The sequence below is a fragment of the Gavialis gangeticus genome, unplaced genomic scaffold (assembly GCF_001723915.1).
Source record: "Gavialis gangeticus isolate Ggan-Ray unplaced genomic scaffold, GavGan_comp1, whole genome shotgun sequence".
Classification (NCBI taxonomy): domain Eukaryota; kingdom Metazoa; phylum Chordata; order Crocodylia; family Gavialidae; genus Gavialis; species Gavialis gangeticus.
The window spans coordinates 9,057,447-9,076,253 of record NW_017728993.1 but is presented as its reverse complement, the minus strand read 5'-3'; the positions used below and the strand labels follow the sequence as shown (position 1 = coordinate 9,076,253).

Below are 18,807 nucleotides of genomic sequence, written 5' to 3'. Positions count from 1 at the left end.
ATTTTGTATGTCCTGCATTAAACAGATCTTGTTTTTCCACATTGCTGTCTTTGCTGTTTCACCTCTAGTCACCCCTTTGCAGTGCTGCACAATTCTATAGTGTGCTTTTCACAAAAGGGACAAGCCTCCCAAACACTAAGGGCTGGATGGATATCTCTTCACTTTTGTTTTTGCTCCACAATGCTGCATAAGCCAATGGAGCTACTTAGATTTTACCATGGCTTTTAAGAGATAAGTGGCATCACTCTGAAACTTGAGAAGCAAGTTACCCTGGTTTTATTTTCCCAAGACCTGCTTTTGATTTAATTTTTGGTTGGTTTTGATTTACTCTTTGTCATCTCCCTCCAGTTCATTGTTTTGTTTCACCCATCTGTGAAGTCTCGTTTTTTGGATCATAAATGTTTTGGAGGAATGCTAGTTCATTACTGTATGTTGTATAGTTCTGTACACAGAACAGAGATGCCAACCTTACTGTGTCCTGTAAGTATTAACAGAAACAATACACTTCCAAGGTCTTTTCTACAACTGAATTGACATTATTTAATGAAAAAGGGAGTACAAAACTGGATGTACATCCTGAGCCACTGAAACGAGTCCCATAGGTCTGCAGGAAACCATTCGTCCAAATGGATCCACAATAACATCCACTCTGAGCCCTTCTGCATGGCCACAAAACATCCAGTATGTTCCCAGTCACTGCCGTGTCTCTTCTGCTCTCATCCTGAGATGCACTATAGGCTGTGATACAATGCACCCCAAGATGAGAACAGAAGAGACACAGTAATGGCTGGAAACACATTTAGGAACAAATGTAGGTTGTACCAGATTGGATGTGGTTGCTGAAATAGAGCCATGAGCACAGACTTGTCCCTGCACTGATAAGCTGCTCATGGGTGCTATGAATTGGCATACACTGCCCACAGAGCTATGCTAATTTATATCACCTGAAGTTGTAGTAGCCCCTTGTAGTAGACCGATTTTCTCTTCACTGGGTGCATTTACATGAGATGTTGTGTCACAGTAGCAAGGAGCTAGGGCAACATAGCTCATCACTACAGTAATATAGCGCTGGTGGGCATTAACCGTGACACTGCTGCTACTGTTCAGTAGCAATGAGCATTTCTAATAAAGAGCCACACTGATTTCCACACTGGTTTCCTATTCCAGTTGCAGCCTCTTTGGCTGATTCCAGAAACTTGCTTCTTGGATGAAATTCTCATATGTACATTGCTGGAAAGCAGCCAGCTCACGTGGATTGACTGTGGAAAGCTTCAATAGCTAATCCCAAGTTAATTAAATAAATCCTTCTGCAAGGAAGGGATGTTATTGGACCACACAGCCCCCAAAAGGAAGATCAAGTTCTTACATCTGTTTCTAGGGCCACTGGCAAACGTGCAGTTAAAGGCGCAATGGGATCTGATGCATGATTCCTACAACCGTACTTCCTGCCATGCCACACATGCTAGGCAGGAGGTGTGATTGTAGGATCAAGCATCAGATGCCATGATGCCTTATTGCCTGGGACCCTGATCAGGTGCCCCAGCCTGGCTTCACTTTCAATTAATGGTGTGACTGGAACCAGCCCCAAAGTTGCTGCACATATTTTGGTTATTAACTGTGTGGCTTATTCCTTGTTTTATCACACCATTAAGTGCATTCATGTGTGGCCCGGTAATTACGATTAAATGTCAACTAGTTAATCATGTCTTAAGTGTAACATGTGCCAAGGGCCTCTAGGATGCAAACAATCAGCAAAGGATAAATATCTATTTTGAACCCTCCCATTACCTAGGTGGTGTTCTGCTGAGATCTTTCAAATGCGTACAATCTTTTGCCAGTTGACTTTCCACAGAGCCAAAAGCTACATGAGACTGGGTGTTTGCACTAGAAAGGCTCCTGAATGATGCTCCTGGAAATCAATCCAGGTATTATCTGCAGTGCCACGTCAGGGTGCATATCACAACACTGCTCAAATACACCCAAGTGAACTGAAGTAGGTATCTGAAGCAGCATTAAAAATATACACTGAATTCAAAGAGATGGCAAGACCAAGCCAGCATAAAAAACCTCCCAGTGGAAAACAAAATAGAAAGGATATCAGTGAATATATTCCCTCCTCTTGTATGGTGTAAAGTGCAAGTGAGGTATGTTACAAATAGGCATATAGAACTGGTGTCTGCGAGGGCCCCAGTGAGGGGGAAAGTCATCTTTACACTTTTTTGCCATCTTTCAATATCCCCTCTACCTAAGCAGTCATCAGAAAGGTAAGTATGGAAACATTCATTCTACACAATACAAACTGCTTTCCATAACATGATAGAGGAAGAAGGAAGCAACAGCAGCATAGCCACAGAAGGAAATACCTGAGACTGAGTCATCCATACTCCTATGGACAACAGCAATGAAATATATGTTATGAATTATTGAAGAGAGATCAAAACTCCCTATGAAAATGTAGGGAACATTGCTCAAAGGACCATCCCAAGGACTGTACCTGAAATGGCATTAAGAAACTGTGTGAACTAAGACCAGCAGAGAAGTCACTGGATACAGTCAGACTGGCCTGAGAAGTTCTTTCATGGGGCAGAGCAGCTGGACAAAAGCAGGAGATAGTGGTTAGGTACAAGTGTCATGCTTAGTGCTGAGAACACTGAAGGCCCTGTATCCGTGCAAGGAAGAGAGAGTGCAGGTGCCAAGCTACATAAAAATAGTACAAGGAGAACAAGACCAGCCTCAGTTACAGAAAGAAACCGATTTCTGATTATTAGGTTGGACACAGTTATGTCTTAGCTTAGATTTGTGCAGGTGTTGTGCATAGGTGTAGTTCTGCTGTGGTTTTTAACATCTACTTCAAAGTAAAGACTCATTCTCGTTTCTAAACCAGACATTCTAGGGGGAAATATCCTCAGCCTATGCTGTCACCTCCTCTTTCAGCAGACTGACCCATGAACCTGATATCTCTGGATGAAGGGGGGCCAGTATCTGTTCACCTGAGTCAATGTTGCTAACACTGTAACATATACCTCAGCTAGGAAAGAACATAGCAGAACTTCAGACTATGGATGACTTATGTAAGTCCTCTCCTATTCCAAGCATTTTCACATGGTAAATATGGTCCTAAGGTGATGAGAGCAGTCGAGTGGGCATCAGGATTACTGCACAGTATTCCCAGCTCTGCCAATTATTTGTTGCATAAGTTTCGCAAAGCCACTTAAAAGCTCTATTTTCATGACTTTACTTATCTATTAATTATATGCATCCATTTACAAGAGAACTGCAAGGCTTGGATGGCTGGCTGGCTGGAGCCCATTAGGCTAGCTTGGTGAAAGCACATGAGTTTCTCAGCCAATGTCACACAAGGGAGTAATGTGGCCAGCATTACACCTGCCTGACTTTGACTCTCTGGGCCAGAACAGATCTTAAACTCATGTCTCCAGAGCTGTGGTAAGATGCCCTAACCACTCTGGCAACACATCTCTCTGCAGCAAAGCTAAATTTATGTAACAGGAAGATCCTCATATAACATGTGCTACCAACCCAAGCCCAGCATTATCAGATATTTTCTTTTGAGAATTACTTTCTTGCTACTGCTGTGAGAAGCTACACTCCTCCACTGCTCAAGAACAGGGTACGTAGCCAACTGAGAAGCACTGTTAAAGGGTTCCCACAGATATCTCAACTTCCATTTCTCTGCTAAGAACAAGTGATTTTAACCATGCATGCAGAATCACGGGGTAAAGAGGCAGAAATCTGAGCTAGGGGTAGGAAAGAAAGAAGAAGATTCTCAAGTTTCTTTGACTATTTCTTCACAGTGAACAATTCAGCCAGCTCTGACTGCAGCCTGGATCCATCTTTTGCTTAGAATTACAGTAACCTCTTGGGAAAAAGTTAAAAACTCACCCATCAGCTTCAGGATCCAAAATGACAGCCAGCTCTGTTAACACAAGGCCTGCCAAGTAATGCTGCTGACGGAAAGGCACAGACAGTTCAAACATATTTGCAATCTTCTGGTCTTGGACACTTGTAGAGAATCCAGAACTCTATCAAAAAAATTCAAGCTTTAGAACTTATATAATGAGGCCACAGAAAGTTACAGCTTATGAAATACAGTAGCACCACTGTCCAGAAGTCAAGGTGATTTCTTGCAAATACCTGTTCTCTCTTTTTTTTTTAAATCCAGACAGGTCCGCTTACGGTATATGCAACTTCATTAACTCAATCAATTAAGAGTAGATATATTTTGGGGGGTTTTCTGCCTCTTAGAACTAGTCAACATAGTACATGTCTACACATGCAATTAATGTGCACAAATATACTCTGGAGCTTATTGCTCCAGAGTTTTTTGCTCCCAGGTGTGCTGTTTGAACATGTGGGGGGTCAGCCTGCCAGCCTGGGTTGGCTGCTCTGATTGGGCCCATGTGCTGTGGAGAGGCTGGCTGAGGCACGAGGCTGCTTCAGCGTGGGGGCTGCCTGCTGGCTAGCCCCTCACTGAAACACTCTGTGCTCCAGCCTGCCACAGCAATGTCTACACATGCTCTGTGTGCATGAAAAAACTCCACAGCACGGCAGTACTTGTATTTAACTAAATGTATCCTAAATGGGAGGAAAGAAGAAACAAGTCCAACAAGTACTGTATTTAACAAATACTACCCTGCTGCAGAATGTATTAGTTTCATGCACCCTAATAGGGATGCACATGCAGATGCCAAGACATTTACTGCACAGTTAATTAGTCAACTGTGCAGTAAACATCTCGTGTAGACTCACCCACTGGGACTCTTAGGAAAATAAATTTTAGAGCAAATAAGTTAAACTGCATTAAATTTTGGCGTGGATAGTCTCACTGAGAATTAAAATGGCCTGAACTCAGTATCAGCTTACATCTCTTTGGAACTAACCAATCCACTTCAAAGTTATACCTTCAGTTAACTGAGATTATCTTTCCCATGTAAATGAACCTTAGCTAAGTGCAAGCAATACATATGAAAACACCTTTCTAATGAGCAAAAGTAGAGCAAAAGGAGTGCTACCGAACAAAGCAAGTGGCTTATGTAGTAAAGTCTCATTTCCTGTTTTCCTCATTTCTCTGTATTCCTGTTGCACAGGGTGGGCCAAAAAATTAATATGTGGATGTTACAAAGAGAAAATAAATTGTCTTATTTTTTAATGATCACAGAAGACTATCAGAAAACTAAATAAAAAACTCTTCTTTGTCTGAAGGCAAAAGGAATGCTTTTTAAAGTTTAGGGTTTCAGAAACATGCTTTAAGTGTTCATGTGTTTTGGGATGGGGGTGATCTCTGAGGATCCAATCCTATGAGTCACTGTTGTAATTCTAATGTGGATTTTTATATAATACAGTGACAAAAGCACTGCACTGAGTTCCTCCAAGACATTCCTACTCCTCCTGCATGACCCTGGGACTAAGGCACAAGTCCCTCCCCCACCCAACCCCCCTCCCTTGGCACATTTTGGGCAATGGAAGCCAGAATTATTCCCATTTGTGCTCTTAGAGGTCTTGTCTTTCTTGGTGTGAGAATAACTTTGAAATAAGGGATCAAAAAGCTGTTAACAAGAAAGGAAGCTAAAATAGGTGCATGTGGAAATCTCAGATTTACTCCTCAACATTCAATTTGCATATTTCACATGTGTTCTCTGTCACATGGTCTACCTGAGAAGTTGCTGAAGACACCGATGGTGATGGAGAAGCAGGTGGGGTAAGTAAGCTGCAGGGTAAGTTCAGGGTAACGTAGTGCTCATGGCTGCAGATAATGCGGAGGAAGTCCAGCCTCAGGGACACCAGGTTACTCGGATTTGGTACAGAATAAAGCTTTGAAGATATCTTGCAGGTATAACACAAGAGTACAGTTATGCAGCAGGGACAACCAGATTAAAGCACATTGCTTTTTCTGTCAGTGAATAACCCTAACATCCACACCACTGCAGTTTTGGCATGAGGGAGTGGTATATTTCCCATACAAGGCAGATATCAGTATTTTATCAGTACAAGGTATCCCAAATTTATACAAGCCCACTGAAATGTGTCAGGTACTGCACACATGATGGTCATCTCCTAATGATTTCAGCAGCGAGTTTCACAAGGACAGTATGTTGTCCAAAGGGGTAGCAGGTCAAGCGCTCAGGTTAACAAATCATACACTAGGCTCCAGATGCAAAGACCCCTGGAGCCATGTGGTTCAAGCCTGTGATGAGGTGTATCAGACCTCCAATCAGCAGATACCAAGGGGCTGATGGACAGAACAACTTCCTCCCCAGCTGCAGCTAAGTCCAACACCTGATTAACAACAGCTGGATAAAAGGCTGCAACAGTAGACTAGGTGGGGCAGCTGCAGGAGATATGGGGAGATTACCCCTAGGCAGCTCTTCAGCACTAATTTCCTGAGTTGCCAGAAAGGGTGAGGGTATCTGAGCTAGCCCCTGAACAGAGACTGAGGGCCTGAGCCCCCTCAGAAAGCCTTTTGTTATCCCTTCTGTATTTACTTCAGCAGTGATGAATGTGAAGTGTGATTTGTTTCTAGCACTGTCACTCCGCTGACTTCAGTGGACTGAGCCAGTGCATAGTGTACAGTGCACTAGATTTACACAGTGCAACTAAGAGGGGAATCAGAGATGGAGGAACACAAGTTGAACAGTGACAGATGAACCTACATTTTCTACAGAGACACAAAGATAGTGGAACACTGTGCTCCTGCCTTATAGCCAGTCCTAAGCAAGGTACAGCAGTGAGCCACACCCTGGTACTCAGCCAGATCCTAACATTTGTCTGTTTACCTGTTTGTAGTAGGCCTTAACAAGGCTAAAGACAAACCCTCTGTCCATGATGGACAGCAGATCATGGAGGAAAAACGCAAGACTGGTGTTGAGCCTTTCAACCATTTCAGTATCCTAAATGGGAGGAAAGAAGAAAGAATGCAAGGAAGAAAGCATTGTTATATTGGATAACACAGTTGTTTCAAATACACATCCCAAACTCTGCACCTATACAGAACAAGCTGTAGGGCAGGTGCCTAAGATTGGACCAGGGTGAGGTTTAATTGCTTGCCATTACCTTCTGGAACCGCGAAACTATATCACTGGCAATAGTGCTGACCAGAGCAGCTATGTCATCCATAAAACGCTCCGGAAAGCGATTCTTCCTTGGAGCATCCAGTTTGTCAGCAAAATACAAATGATGCACCATGCTCTTCACCTATAGGAAAAATATATCATTTGTGGAAAACATGACACTACAAACTGTGGGCTTTTTAAGTTTTTAAAACCATGGATTGAAACTGTAGGCAATTAGCTCACCATAAGCTCGAAGAAGAACCATGCCTGCTGCAGAGCGGCTTCCCGAACACTCCCACTGCAAACGACCCACTGCAAGGCCAGTTCTTCGTGAAAAAGCTAAGTAGATGAAAATCCAAAGTTAGCACAAGTCCCCAGATTTGCTTGCCACACAACGTGAAGAATGGAAGCACGTGAAAAATATGGTGAACAGTGAGGCTAAGCAAAATAATAAATGAGAACACAAAAGCAGTAATGATGTCCCTTAAAGAACCTCCCCCAGGATAATAATGTAGGACAATGCTGTGATGTGTGAAGTGAGTACATTTCACGTCATCTTGGTCCAAATTTAGATTGTAAATGTGAAAAAATTTTCCTATCCCCCTCAAGAAAAACGTTTGGTGCTCAAATTAGTTTAAAAATCTACCTTTCTGCCTCATCTGATTCTTGCAGGAAAAGGGAGCAAAAAAGTGGACACAGAGTGATTTGTACAAAGGTTTTTATTTCCTTTGAGAAAGGACTTTAGCAAAGCTATACAACAGGGAGGGGGGAAGCCATATGGGCTAAAAACCAGCTTCTTGAATTATCCTCCTCTTCCAAGATCAATACAGGCTAGCAGCAGATGGTGGTAGTGTTTTTATTATTCAAAAGGTCCATATATTTTGTGTCACTGACAGTAGCTAACAGACAGATTCTTGCCTCCTTTAAATGTGATAATCCAAAGCGACTCCAAAGAAGTCCATGGAGTCACTTAGGACTTGGTGCTCAGGGGTCAGAATCTAGCTTTGCAGATTTTGTGAACATAATTCATTGCATAAGAATAAATTATTTACATCATTAGACAGCAGTATTTTAATAGTGCTTTAAGACTTGAATAATCTGGCTCTAAACAAAATGGGCATGGACATATTCCAAGATGCCCAGCAAAAGCTGTTCCCAATGACCTCTGAAAATCAGGCCATAAATAAAAGATAGACTGAATCATATTTTCATAATCACTTGATCTCCCTGCCCCACCGTATCATTTGTCTTCACTGAAATCTACCTTTTTGGTTGGTAATCGTCCTGTTAATGTTTGTAAGAAACTTGACGTCTCTGTGTGCGAAGACATGCGATTACAACTTCGATCCGTAGCCTACGGAGTGAGATGAATGAAGGATGACAGCACATTAAAGTTTGCTGTGGATGGTTTTTGCAGCTCAAGGACAGTGTGCATTTTCAAAATTCTGTTCAACAGTAGGTGTTATGGGGTTTTACACCATCACGCTCTTTTTTTTTTTACCGTCTCAAATTCTTAAGTCATATGTAGATCTGGTTTCAACAGTAACAATAAAAAAATCTGGATTTTTTTAAAGATGTATAGTTTCTTTAAATAAATGCATATTTTTATGCACAAAGACATTTAATACTGCAAAGCATGAAACTTTTCCATAGTTAAATTCTGTCAACGTGCACATGTCAGGAACGTAATACTATCAAACATTTTAGTGCCATACCTCTCAATCTACCACAGTCTAGTGGTCCACAAGAACCCTATCAGGGTAGGGAATGGGAAAAATTACACGAAATTATTTTTTTTTAGCACACACAATGGTATCCATGAGCTCAATTTCAGGATTCAACACTTCTGATGGAAATAATTTGCCTCTATGTGACTGAGTTTATATCAAATGTTTGTGAGAGTGAGGTTAATTTGAGTTTAAAGAGAGAGGAAGTTGAGAGGTATGTTCAAAGCAACCATGCAGTGTCAAGCAGCAGGCAGCTATGGGTAAATAAGTGAAATCTCTCTCATTTAAGCCACTACAAATTTCATACTTTGCAACAAAGAACAGGTACAACTTCATCTTATGAGATGATTCATTTACATAATAGGAAGGATGGGTTCCAACTTTTGTATGTATAGCAATTTTGGTTTAATGACATTTCAGCCCAACCTTCACATTAAAAAGAAAGAACTGCTTGACTATGAATATTAAATGATTTATGGAAATGGTAAAATGGTTTGCAACATTAAAACCAAAAGCAAACATGGACAACTATGATGCAGCATGGAACTCTGACTAATGTTTGCTTTAGAAATGTGGTCCACCCAAAGGAGGAACTAACATTAAAAAAGGGAAAACAGTTGTAGTATCTTAATGTCACAGACCAGCAGCCACTTACACAAAAGGAGGGGAACACGTTATGAATGTATTTTGTGGTTTCATGCAGTGTGGTAGAAACAAAAAAGTGCTGATTTAAAAAATAAAAATTGCTAGCTTTTCAAAGATTCAAAAAGCAAGCCACCAAAACCAAGGTTTACACTTAAAAAGGGAAAGATGTTCAACAGGGAAATATCAGCCAAAAAAACCCAAAAAACCTCTAACGTAGACACCACCTGTGTTGACTCTGCACTTGGACTGGGGTTGGATCCCCATGGGGCAGCTTTGGGACCACCAGTGTTTACCCAGGAATTGGAGCGATCTAAACCCTGGGCATATAATAGAAAGCAGTTGGGAAAGGAAAGAAACATTACATGTTGCATGCCATACAATAATTGGACGCAGAGAAACGTTATTCATAAAAGAAATCAAAACGTGTTCCCGCAAACACATCACCAATTAGTACTGTTAAAGCAACCCAAAGTCTCAGGCACTTACTGAGAAATTTTAGTTCCAAAGGTTATTTGATTATTTTTCATCACACATACATCACATCAACATTGCTGAAGGCCCCTGTCCAGGCTACCCTGTCGCATTGAAATTCTGCACTCAACAAAACCACATTTCTGCTCTTGTTTACATGAGTTTAAAACTGACTTTACGGGGTCACTCCAAATGCACACCAATGAAACAAAGAAAAATCTGACTTGTAGGTGACAGAAACTAGAAAGGATAGCCTGTTGGGTTTCTGTATTCTTCAACCCAGGTTACTTGCCCTACTGTGTTGAGAAACTCTGCATGCCCTATTGGAAAATATATAAACTCTGAAGAGATAAAGCAGCGTGTTCACAGCAAATTACTCCAGCCAATTGGGAAAAACAGTCCTGTATATTAGATGTTAACAAGGACCGGAGAGGAAAATAAAAGGATTTTCCACTTAGACCAAATGTTTTGTTCTTCATTTTTATAGCACAACATTCCTGATTTTCAAATTCTAGTATCTCAAAAAAACCTGGTCTAATTAATACGACACTTGTCCCCAAAATTTGCCTCTGCCAGGAGATCATATAGGCTAATTTTCTGTTGGAAAAGAGCTAGGTTTTTACCTTTCACAAGAAAGTTAAAAGATAATGTGGGAAACCAAAATTGGGCTCATTCCAGAAACTGTTTTACAGTGTAAACTGTTACATTTGATCTGAAGATGGCTAAATTCAGTCTCTTGTCTTAAATGGACTTTGGATCACCTTGCACAGAATCAATACTCAATGCTATATAATGCATCGAAATAGATATCCTGATACATAAACCTGATAACAAATGAATTCACAAATGAGTTGCAATGCCCACCTAAATGAGAGAACTTTAGAGTATCTATGCAAACTTTGGACCTGAAGCAGAAGCTCCCAGAAAAGGGGCATACCACTGAGAAAAACAATTTGTTTCACGCATTTAAAACTCACATTCAATTTGAGACAACTTTAAAACCCACTCCTCACTGTTATGGCATAAATGACACATTAACCAATTCAGTACGAAGCAGCACAACAGTGTACAATTTTGTTCAACAGACCCATTGGCAATGTATATTAACAATATGTACTTCAAAATCATATTTTATTCTTAGTTTTTTTTTCAAAAGAAAGGAATCAGCCTTGTGAAGGCTTCTTTACATGTATAATTTTGCATTCTGTGCACAGAAGTGAATGGCACCATTTGTAGCTAAAGTTAAACTCATGCTCAAATCTTTGCAGAATCAGAACGTAAGATCTCACTCCTGCATATCCTTTATGATCACATGTAATTTTGATTACATGCCTAATCTTAATTACTTCAATGGGAGAATCCACTAAAATGAAGCTGCGTGTGTACTTAAAATGTATAAAGCAGGAGCCAGTTTTTGATAATGCAGAGATTTTCTCACTACGAAGAACACAAATCCTATTAAATTCCTAGCAATTATGAGGTTTATTCTTGCAACTAGATTACAAATTTGGGTTACACAGGTCCACATGCAGAATAAGGGCCTAATAAAATGACAGCAGTCTTGAGTGCCTGATATTTTCTGTTTGTTTCCAGGAACCATAAAATAGCTTTAAGACCACTTCAAGGCAATCACTAAATTTTACATAACATCAATCAAAAAACTGAAAGAAAACTAAGTGACAGACCCCAGATAAATGACAGATCCCAAACTATCTATATTTTACAAATTCAAGGTGGTCCTATAATGGAGGTAACTACAGTACTTCAGAATTCAAGAGTTTATCTAAATCAAATCTACCAAAATATCTGCATTACAACAGAAAGTAGTTTGTACAATTGTATCAAATAATCAGATAGACAATTTTTCAATATAGAACGCATCCAACAATAGGCCCTATTCTAAAATGAAGACTGTTTAGTAGGTTTTGCTTAAATCATTATTTGGGACTATGCAATTGGATTTTTCTGCACATTTGTGGCGATTTTAGCATCCTATACAGGTACTCAGATCTTTCTACTGGCTTTGACAAGTAGAAATGATTACGTGTAACTTAGGTATTGAATATTCATTCTGAGCTTTTGTATCCGTTAACCAAGCTGTCATCAGGAATCACCTCCAGTAATAGTAGATACACAGCAGCTACTTAAAGTGCAGAACACATCTCTGGAAGAAAAATCCCTTTCTGTTTTCTATTGCCACATTATTCACGATCCAGCATGTATAAAGCCTATAATATGCTGGGTAAATTCCATATGCATATTACTCCCCCGGGCATTTCACAAAAGGTCAAGGTTGTTTAATTAGTGAGACATTCAAGTATTCCAGTCCGTGATTTCATTTAAAAATAATGATTCACCTACCAAAACTTCTCCTTTCTCCCTGTTTGGGAAGAAAATGACACTCCTGTTCTTTTAAAATTAGTGCTCTCTCTTTCTCAGATCAAGTCTCCCCTAATGTCAAGGTGCCCCAGGTGGGTGACTGTACCAACAAACTGCTTCACTAATTTTCTTGAAGCACTAGGTAGAAAAACATTCTTTGAAGTGGTTCAGAAAGTAAATCTGTGCCAGAGAAACAATGGGTTGGAGGAAAGGGCAGGTCTCCAGCTGGGTCAATTCTCACTGCACTAACAGTTTATACCAGCTGAGGATCTATACCCAAGAAAACACAGGAAGTTAGCGTGCAGTAAACAAGCAGGGGGTTCTGCACTGCTTCCCAATGGGGACACTCTTAGTGAGCATTAAGTGCAAGAAGGTTTAATCCACTTCAGGCAAAGGCTCTCTTACTGTGTCCTAAGGGTGTTCACAACGGCAGCTGAGAAGCATATGTAGCATGCTAAAAGTTACACCTTCATCTACTGCTAAGCCCAGAAGGGATCCTGTCCTCATCCCCATCATCCAGTTTATGCTGGGGACCCTTAGAAGATGGGGTAGGATATGGTTGGTCTTTTTTTTTCCCTTCTCATCATCTTTAGCAAGTCAAATAGAGTGGCAAGTGTTCTGGGAGCAAAGTGCCAGCCACCTTACCAACATAAGACAAGACAATGAGGAGCTAGCCATAAGAACTTTTAAAAGAAATAAAGTGCTCAAATTTCTTTTCAATTTACTTTTAAAGAGAAATATGGGAGATTCTCTATGACCCTAAGGAGTGCACCCATACCTTACTTCCAATGATTGACCTAACTTCATCATCCGGTGAGGTTGGTGTCCCAGATATATCTGGGTTGCTGTTACTAAGACTCCTTGAGCGATTCAAATTAAGGCTTGCTGGTCGGACAGCTGATCGAGCCATGGTAGCATAATGCATTGATCCTCCCAAACCACCAGGACCTATAATATCATAAAGTGTGTACTGTTATATTACAAATTGTATTACAACTGTATTACACATTGATCATGGAAAGTCTGCTGCTGCATACCATCTGTGCCCTGGCAGATTTAGTCAGAAGGGAAACCTTTCTGATGGCAAAGGATGCTGTAATTACTCCTCTGCCATCACCATGATTAGCTGTCCAGTATAGGGTATGTGACTTGGAAAAACAGAGTATAATCAGAATGCCTCTTTGTCCACTGATCCCTGACAACTAGTATGGTGACTGGGACTACTGGAAACTCAGCCTAGTGGCTGCTCTATCTTGTGTCTGGAACCATGTTGCCAGCCCCAAGTCACAAATGCAGTCTAATGTCACATGGACTCCACTCCAAACTGCTGTCAAGTACAGGCTGTCCAGTCAAGAGAATCTGTGCATACCTGTATTTTTCCACAAGAAGAAAGAATTTCACTCTTCAGAATAAGTTTTTTCCACTTTGGATAAAAATAATTCCTTGCAATTGCTACAACACTAGTAAGCTAACAATCTCAAAGTCCTTCACAAATATTAACTAATTCAGCTTTTGAAACAAGTAAGTACTGTTCAATTCATCCCACAGATGGCTACTTTGCAGAAATCAAGGTGTAAATTATTGTCAGGACTTGGGTGGAACCTACCAGGACTGTCTACTAACATCTGTCCTAAAGTAGGAATCATATTCTTCCTGGGATTTGGCTAAAATACAGGGAAGAACTTACACAACATATAATTCAATGTTATCAGTAAAACATATTTTAAAAGCAGAAAGTAAAAGTACCTGGAGAAGGAGAATTGGGGTAGGTGTTTGGCAGACGAAAAACATAATAAATATAAGAAGCGAGAAGACTGTTTCTGCCATGCTGGTCCTGGTTTCCATCTAGGTTTTTGTGGAGTCTGTTTATGATCGATGCCATCGCTTCAAAAGATGCTTGTCCCAGGTTGACTGAAAAGGGTAAGTAGGGAATTGATTTTTAAGACTCTCAGCAGTGCTTATGATCTACCGTATTTACTTGATGCCAAGACAAGGTTTTTTACCCCCAGTCATCACGAGGAAAACAAAACAAAACTGAGTACCCGCTTGCAGTGCCGGGGCCAGTGCTGCTCTCTGGCTCCATGCCAGGTCCCTGCTGAACCAGGGAATGGGGAGTGAATCCACACAGAGCCAGGGAGCAGGGCAGAACCCAGCACCACTTCCCATACTGCTCTCTGGCTGTGCACTGGGTCCTGCACTGCTCCCTGCTGAGTCAGGGAAACAGTGGGGGAATGAGCACAGGGCCAAGAAGCAGCACAGGACCCAGGCTGCAGCCAGAGAGTGGCAAGGGACCCAGCATGGAGCCACCTAGGAGTGCAGCATGTGGCAGTGGTGGAGGGGGAAAGGAAGGGGAAGGAGATGGGGGAGAGGCAAGTGGCGGGCAAGAAGGGGGGAATGTGTGGTGGGGGGGGCAAACACCAGGGAGCAAGTGTGGGGGTGGGCAGTCCATGGGCAGGAAGAAGTGGCATGGGGGCAAAGTGGAGGGGGATAAGGGGCTGGGATCAGGCTGCCTGCCTCCCCTGCCTCTTGCCTCCCTGCTGCGTTCCCCCCTGCCACTGCTTTCCCTGCTGCAGCAGCGGAAAGGACGAATTTAATACGACCCTCCAATAATTTTAGACATGGACAATTACGAGATAAATAGCAAAGCTGGTCATAAAATAGCAAGAGATGCTCAGAAAAAATTTTAGTTGAAATTTTGAAGACCTGAGACCAGTTCCAACAAAGATGAAGAAGAAGTGTGACTTATAGAAATGAATCTCCATTTTGTTTAATATCAAATGTGAAGACTCGAGGGCTGGAGTCACTAGTTTTGTCATTAATTCCAACAGGTTTAGTATCAAGCCTCTGGCTAATGGTAGAAAAAACATCTCAGGATATTCACAACATGTTCTCCATTAACTATTCTGAATCAGTCCAGTAACAACTGAAATGTTAGTGTAGCAACAAGAACCACCCAGTGTTATATTTGAAGAAGTTATGTTTAAAAATGAGTAGTTGGAAAACCTACTGGGGACACAGGGAAACAATCTAATCAGATAAGGGTTGGCCTAGATTTGCAACTCAAATGTGTATTTGTCCTTAGTTACTTAAAAGACAGCCACGAGTTTCATGGACTTGCACTATGAACAAACCAAAACAAACCAAACCCTTTGAGAGCTTTCAAAAACAGAACCTTCCGCATCTTGTTCAAAACAAGGCAACCATTGTGTTGCCCAAACAAATCACTTTTGTAAAAGAAAATAAGCAAGCTAGGGGATTAAGCCATCTCCCATTCACTTCACTACTTTGAAACTGTCAACCAACATTTTAAAATACTAAGGACCTAACTACACTTTTCATCTCTTTACTCGGATAAAAGTGATGCAAAACTGGTTCGGTGTAACTTAGAGTTGATTCCAAGGTTTAAACTGTTCTCTGGTCTGCTACATTTTCAAATATAAGGGCCAAAATCTGCATTTAGGTCAATATAAATTCAGTGCAACTTCACTGACTCTTAAGAGCAGAACAGAGATCAAAGTCCATACTTTATTAGCTGATATTTATACTTTGAACTCCTCGGTCCTTTTAGACAAGCTGAATCTCTGAGCTGGCATAGAATACATATCACTGCAAACTCAGTGTGGAGGTCACGCTAGTTAATTTTCAAGTTTATTCTACTGGAACAATTCTAGTAACTTTAATAAGCTCATTTAAATTATTTTAATTCTCTTCCTGGCCATGCAAGATGCCACTGTACAATATGGGTAAGATTTCAAAAGTGCCTAAATAACTTAAGAGCACAAGTTGCCTTGACATTCACAAGTAGCCAACAGAGTATTGTCCATCCCTGTTGTGCATGCTTGAGAAGAAAAAGCATCTGTGCTTATCAAAAGCACACCATATCAGAACAAGCTTGCTTGCTTATCCTACCAAGCAAACAATTCTCTGAAGTGTGTTCAGAAAGTAGAGCAGTAACACCTTCACCTGTGTTTGAACTGCAGGGCTTAAAATACTGAGAAATTCCACCCAGTGTTCAATTACATTATTTAAGCACAGCACAGCCCATAACACCGAGTGAAAGGAGGAATTACTCATGCTGACAGAATCAAATCCACTACAATCTCATGAATGTACAATGTCTAGATCTACCCTTATCTAAGCAAAGATATTCCAAAGTGATTACCAAAACCACGTCTTAATGTGACACTGTGAAACCTTAATGGGCCTCAATTTCCAAAAGTGACTACTCTCTCAAAACTGGGCCCCTGTAAAGTACCTCCAACTGGGCATCGATGTCACTTCAAAAAATCTTTCCATTAGATACTTCTAGTGTGTAGATCACTACAGATCTAGATGCCAGCATGCTTTATTTTGAGGACACATGGTATATCTGCAGTTCTAAAACACAAGCCTAAATACGGCTGTTTATTTCTTCATTACATACAAAATTGTAAGTGTCAAATCAGCAGCTACATAATTCTATAAAATTTAAAATAAAATAAAATACCTATTTGGCCTGCAATGACAGGGGGTCTTACTACCAGAAGAATCAATTTATCCAACAGGAGATGAAGAAAGCGTACTACTGGCTCCAGCTGAGATGAATTTAAAGCTGAAATGCTGCTTTTTAATTCATTTTCCAAGTTGTTTTCCATAATCCTCATGTCTCCAATTCGCACAGGGAACATATGCTCATCTAGAGCATGGACAAGGGCAAAGAACTTGTCGAGGTAAGGGTCCTATGCACAAACAAAAAGAGATTTTTAGCTGTTTAACTTTTAAGGTGTCATGGGAGCCAGTGGAAGTTACCTGTTTATTGAGAAAATATCAATAAAGCCAAACCAACTGAAATCATTCTCCCAACCACATATAAATGTAATAAATAATATACGTATTTTAAAAGAAATGTTGCATTCAAAATGTACATGTGCATTATAAAATAACACACAAATACTCATTAGTGAAAATAACTACAGGCTGACTTGGCAAACTGAACAGAAATAAGAAGAGGATAAACTTAGAAAAGTAGAAAGTTAAACAGAGGAGCCAGAGTGAAAAGGGAAGACAAATATAGAAAAAGAACAAATGTGAGAGCTCTGCTTCACACAAGGTATCTAAATGTAATAGCTGAACAACTGAAAGTATTGTTGGCCATTCTGTTCTCAGGGCTACTTGCAAAACTCTCACCAACTTCAGTCCAAACTCCACTGGTGCACTGAAGGAAGAGTTCAGAGAAATGGTTCTGTGTTCAGTCATCTCAATACTTCATATTCTTTGTTATTTCAAGCATTCATTGAAGTTGACACAAGTTTACTACTTTTTTTTTTTTTTTTTTTTTTACATGTACTGCAGCTTATATAAAAATTCAGTGTCCATGGTGCTGCCACTTTTAAGCATAAAGCTTTATGTGCTACTGTAACCTATATTAACACTTACTTGTGTATGGATAGATGATACAGCAACAACTTCCACATTAAAAACTCCTTTATGATTATCTACCCACTTCATTCCAGGAAGAGGCACCTATAAGAAGTTCATGAAAATATTAAATAATCATGTTACAGCTGAGGTAGTACAAGCCACAGCCCTCCAGAAAACTTAAGCATTTCAAAATCATCTGTGGCTTTTGACTCATCTGTTCTGCAGAAACATTTAAACATGAGGAATAACTAACCTCTGGAGAAAGCACAGAGTAAGCCTGCGGCGGTTTCTCCAAGGAAACAGGTAGACAGAACTGACCAGTCTTCAAGCGTCCATTCTGAAGCATCGGGATCCACTTAAGAGGAGGATAAATACATCATGTCTTAGACCTCACTTAAGCCTCATAGGTTTTCATATCACACTCAGGCACTTTATGGATGAAAACATAGCTACTGCAATGTGTGATAAACTGGAATAACACACATTTACAAATTGCAGTGTTATTCAAATCACATCATGCAATGACAAATTATGTCATGTGTAAGTGCTAATAGTGATGCTTAATGGCATGTAAACCAAGGTCCTACGAACACAACTTGCTTTGGAATAAAATCTGATTTTGTTTAAAGAGCAAGCAAAGAAGATTCTTACTGTATATCCAACTGGAGTCTCAAGGGGAGTGTTCTGTTTCTGCTGGCAGCTGACATGATAGAAAGTAAAGAGGAGGTGATGATGGTCAGTTAAAGTGGCTGGAAGCTTAACCTTAATTTCTTCATGGAAATCAGGCGATCTGTTTAAAGACAAAATCGTCAGTTTAATTACGGAACAAATTTTGTGATGTGTATCACTACTGGCATTCAGGTAACTAAATTCAATCATGTCGTGTCGTATTTTTTGATGTACACTTTTTCCAAAATCCTGTTTGTATTGTACGTGTGAAATGAAATCTTTTTCAGAAAACATGAAAGGAAGGAAAGAAATGGAGTATCTTAAAGGATTAAACATTTCACTTTCTGAACACCAATGCTTGCAAAGGAGTACTATTTCAGAAAGCATTTGTATTGGTCTGTCAAAAGCTTTTCTGCTCCTGTGTATGTTGTACTTTAAACATGGAGGTC

General features: G+C 40.4%; 1 protein-coding gene across 6 annotated transcripts in view; it reads right to left on the bottom strand.

Moving 5' to 3' along the window:
- DOCK7 (dedicator of cytokinesis 7) overlaps positions 1-18,807 on the bottom strand; it is a 199,139-nt gene that overhangs the window by 45,970 nt on the left and 134,362 nt on the right. For 3 of the 6 annotated variants that reach the window (XM_019501183.1, XM_019501184.1, XM_019501185.1), the window contains exons 17-29: positions 18,341-18,479; positions 17,943-18,044; positions 17,705-17,791; positions 16,776-17,007; positions 14,036-14,200; positions 13,068-13,237; positions 9,664-9,756; positions 8,332-8,421; positions 7,311-7,406; positions 7,069-7,209; positions 6,792-6,905; positions 5,671-5,841; positions 3,901-4,040 (exon numbers count right to left, since the gene is read on the bottom strand). In XM_019501183.1, coding sequence (XP_019356728.1) covers positions 3,901-4,040; positions 5,671-5,841; positions 6,792-6,905; positions 7,069-7,209; positions 7,311-7,406; positions 8,332-8,421; positions 9,664-9,756; positions 13,068-13,237; positions 14,036-14,200; positions 16,776-17,007; positions 17,705-17,791; positions 17,943-18,044; positions 18,341-18,479 — 1,740 coding nt within the window. The remainder of the gene's footprint in view (positions 1-3,900; positions 4,041-5,670; positions 5,842-6,791; positions 6,906-7,068; positions 7,210-7,310; positions 7,407-8,331; positions 8,422-9,663; positions 9,757-13,067; positions 13,238-14,035; positions 14,201-16,775; positions 17,008-17,704; positions 17,792-17,942; positions 18,045-18,340; positions 18,480-18,807) is intronic. The other 3 variants (XM_019501186.1, XM_019501187.1, XM_019501188.1) reach the window with 1 other exon arrangement.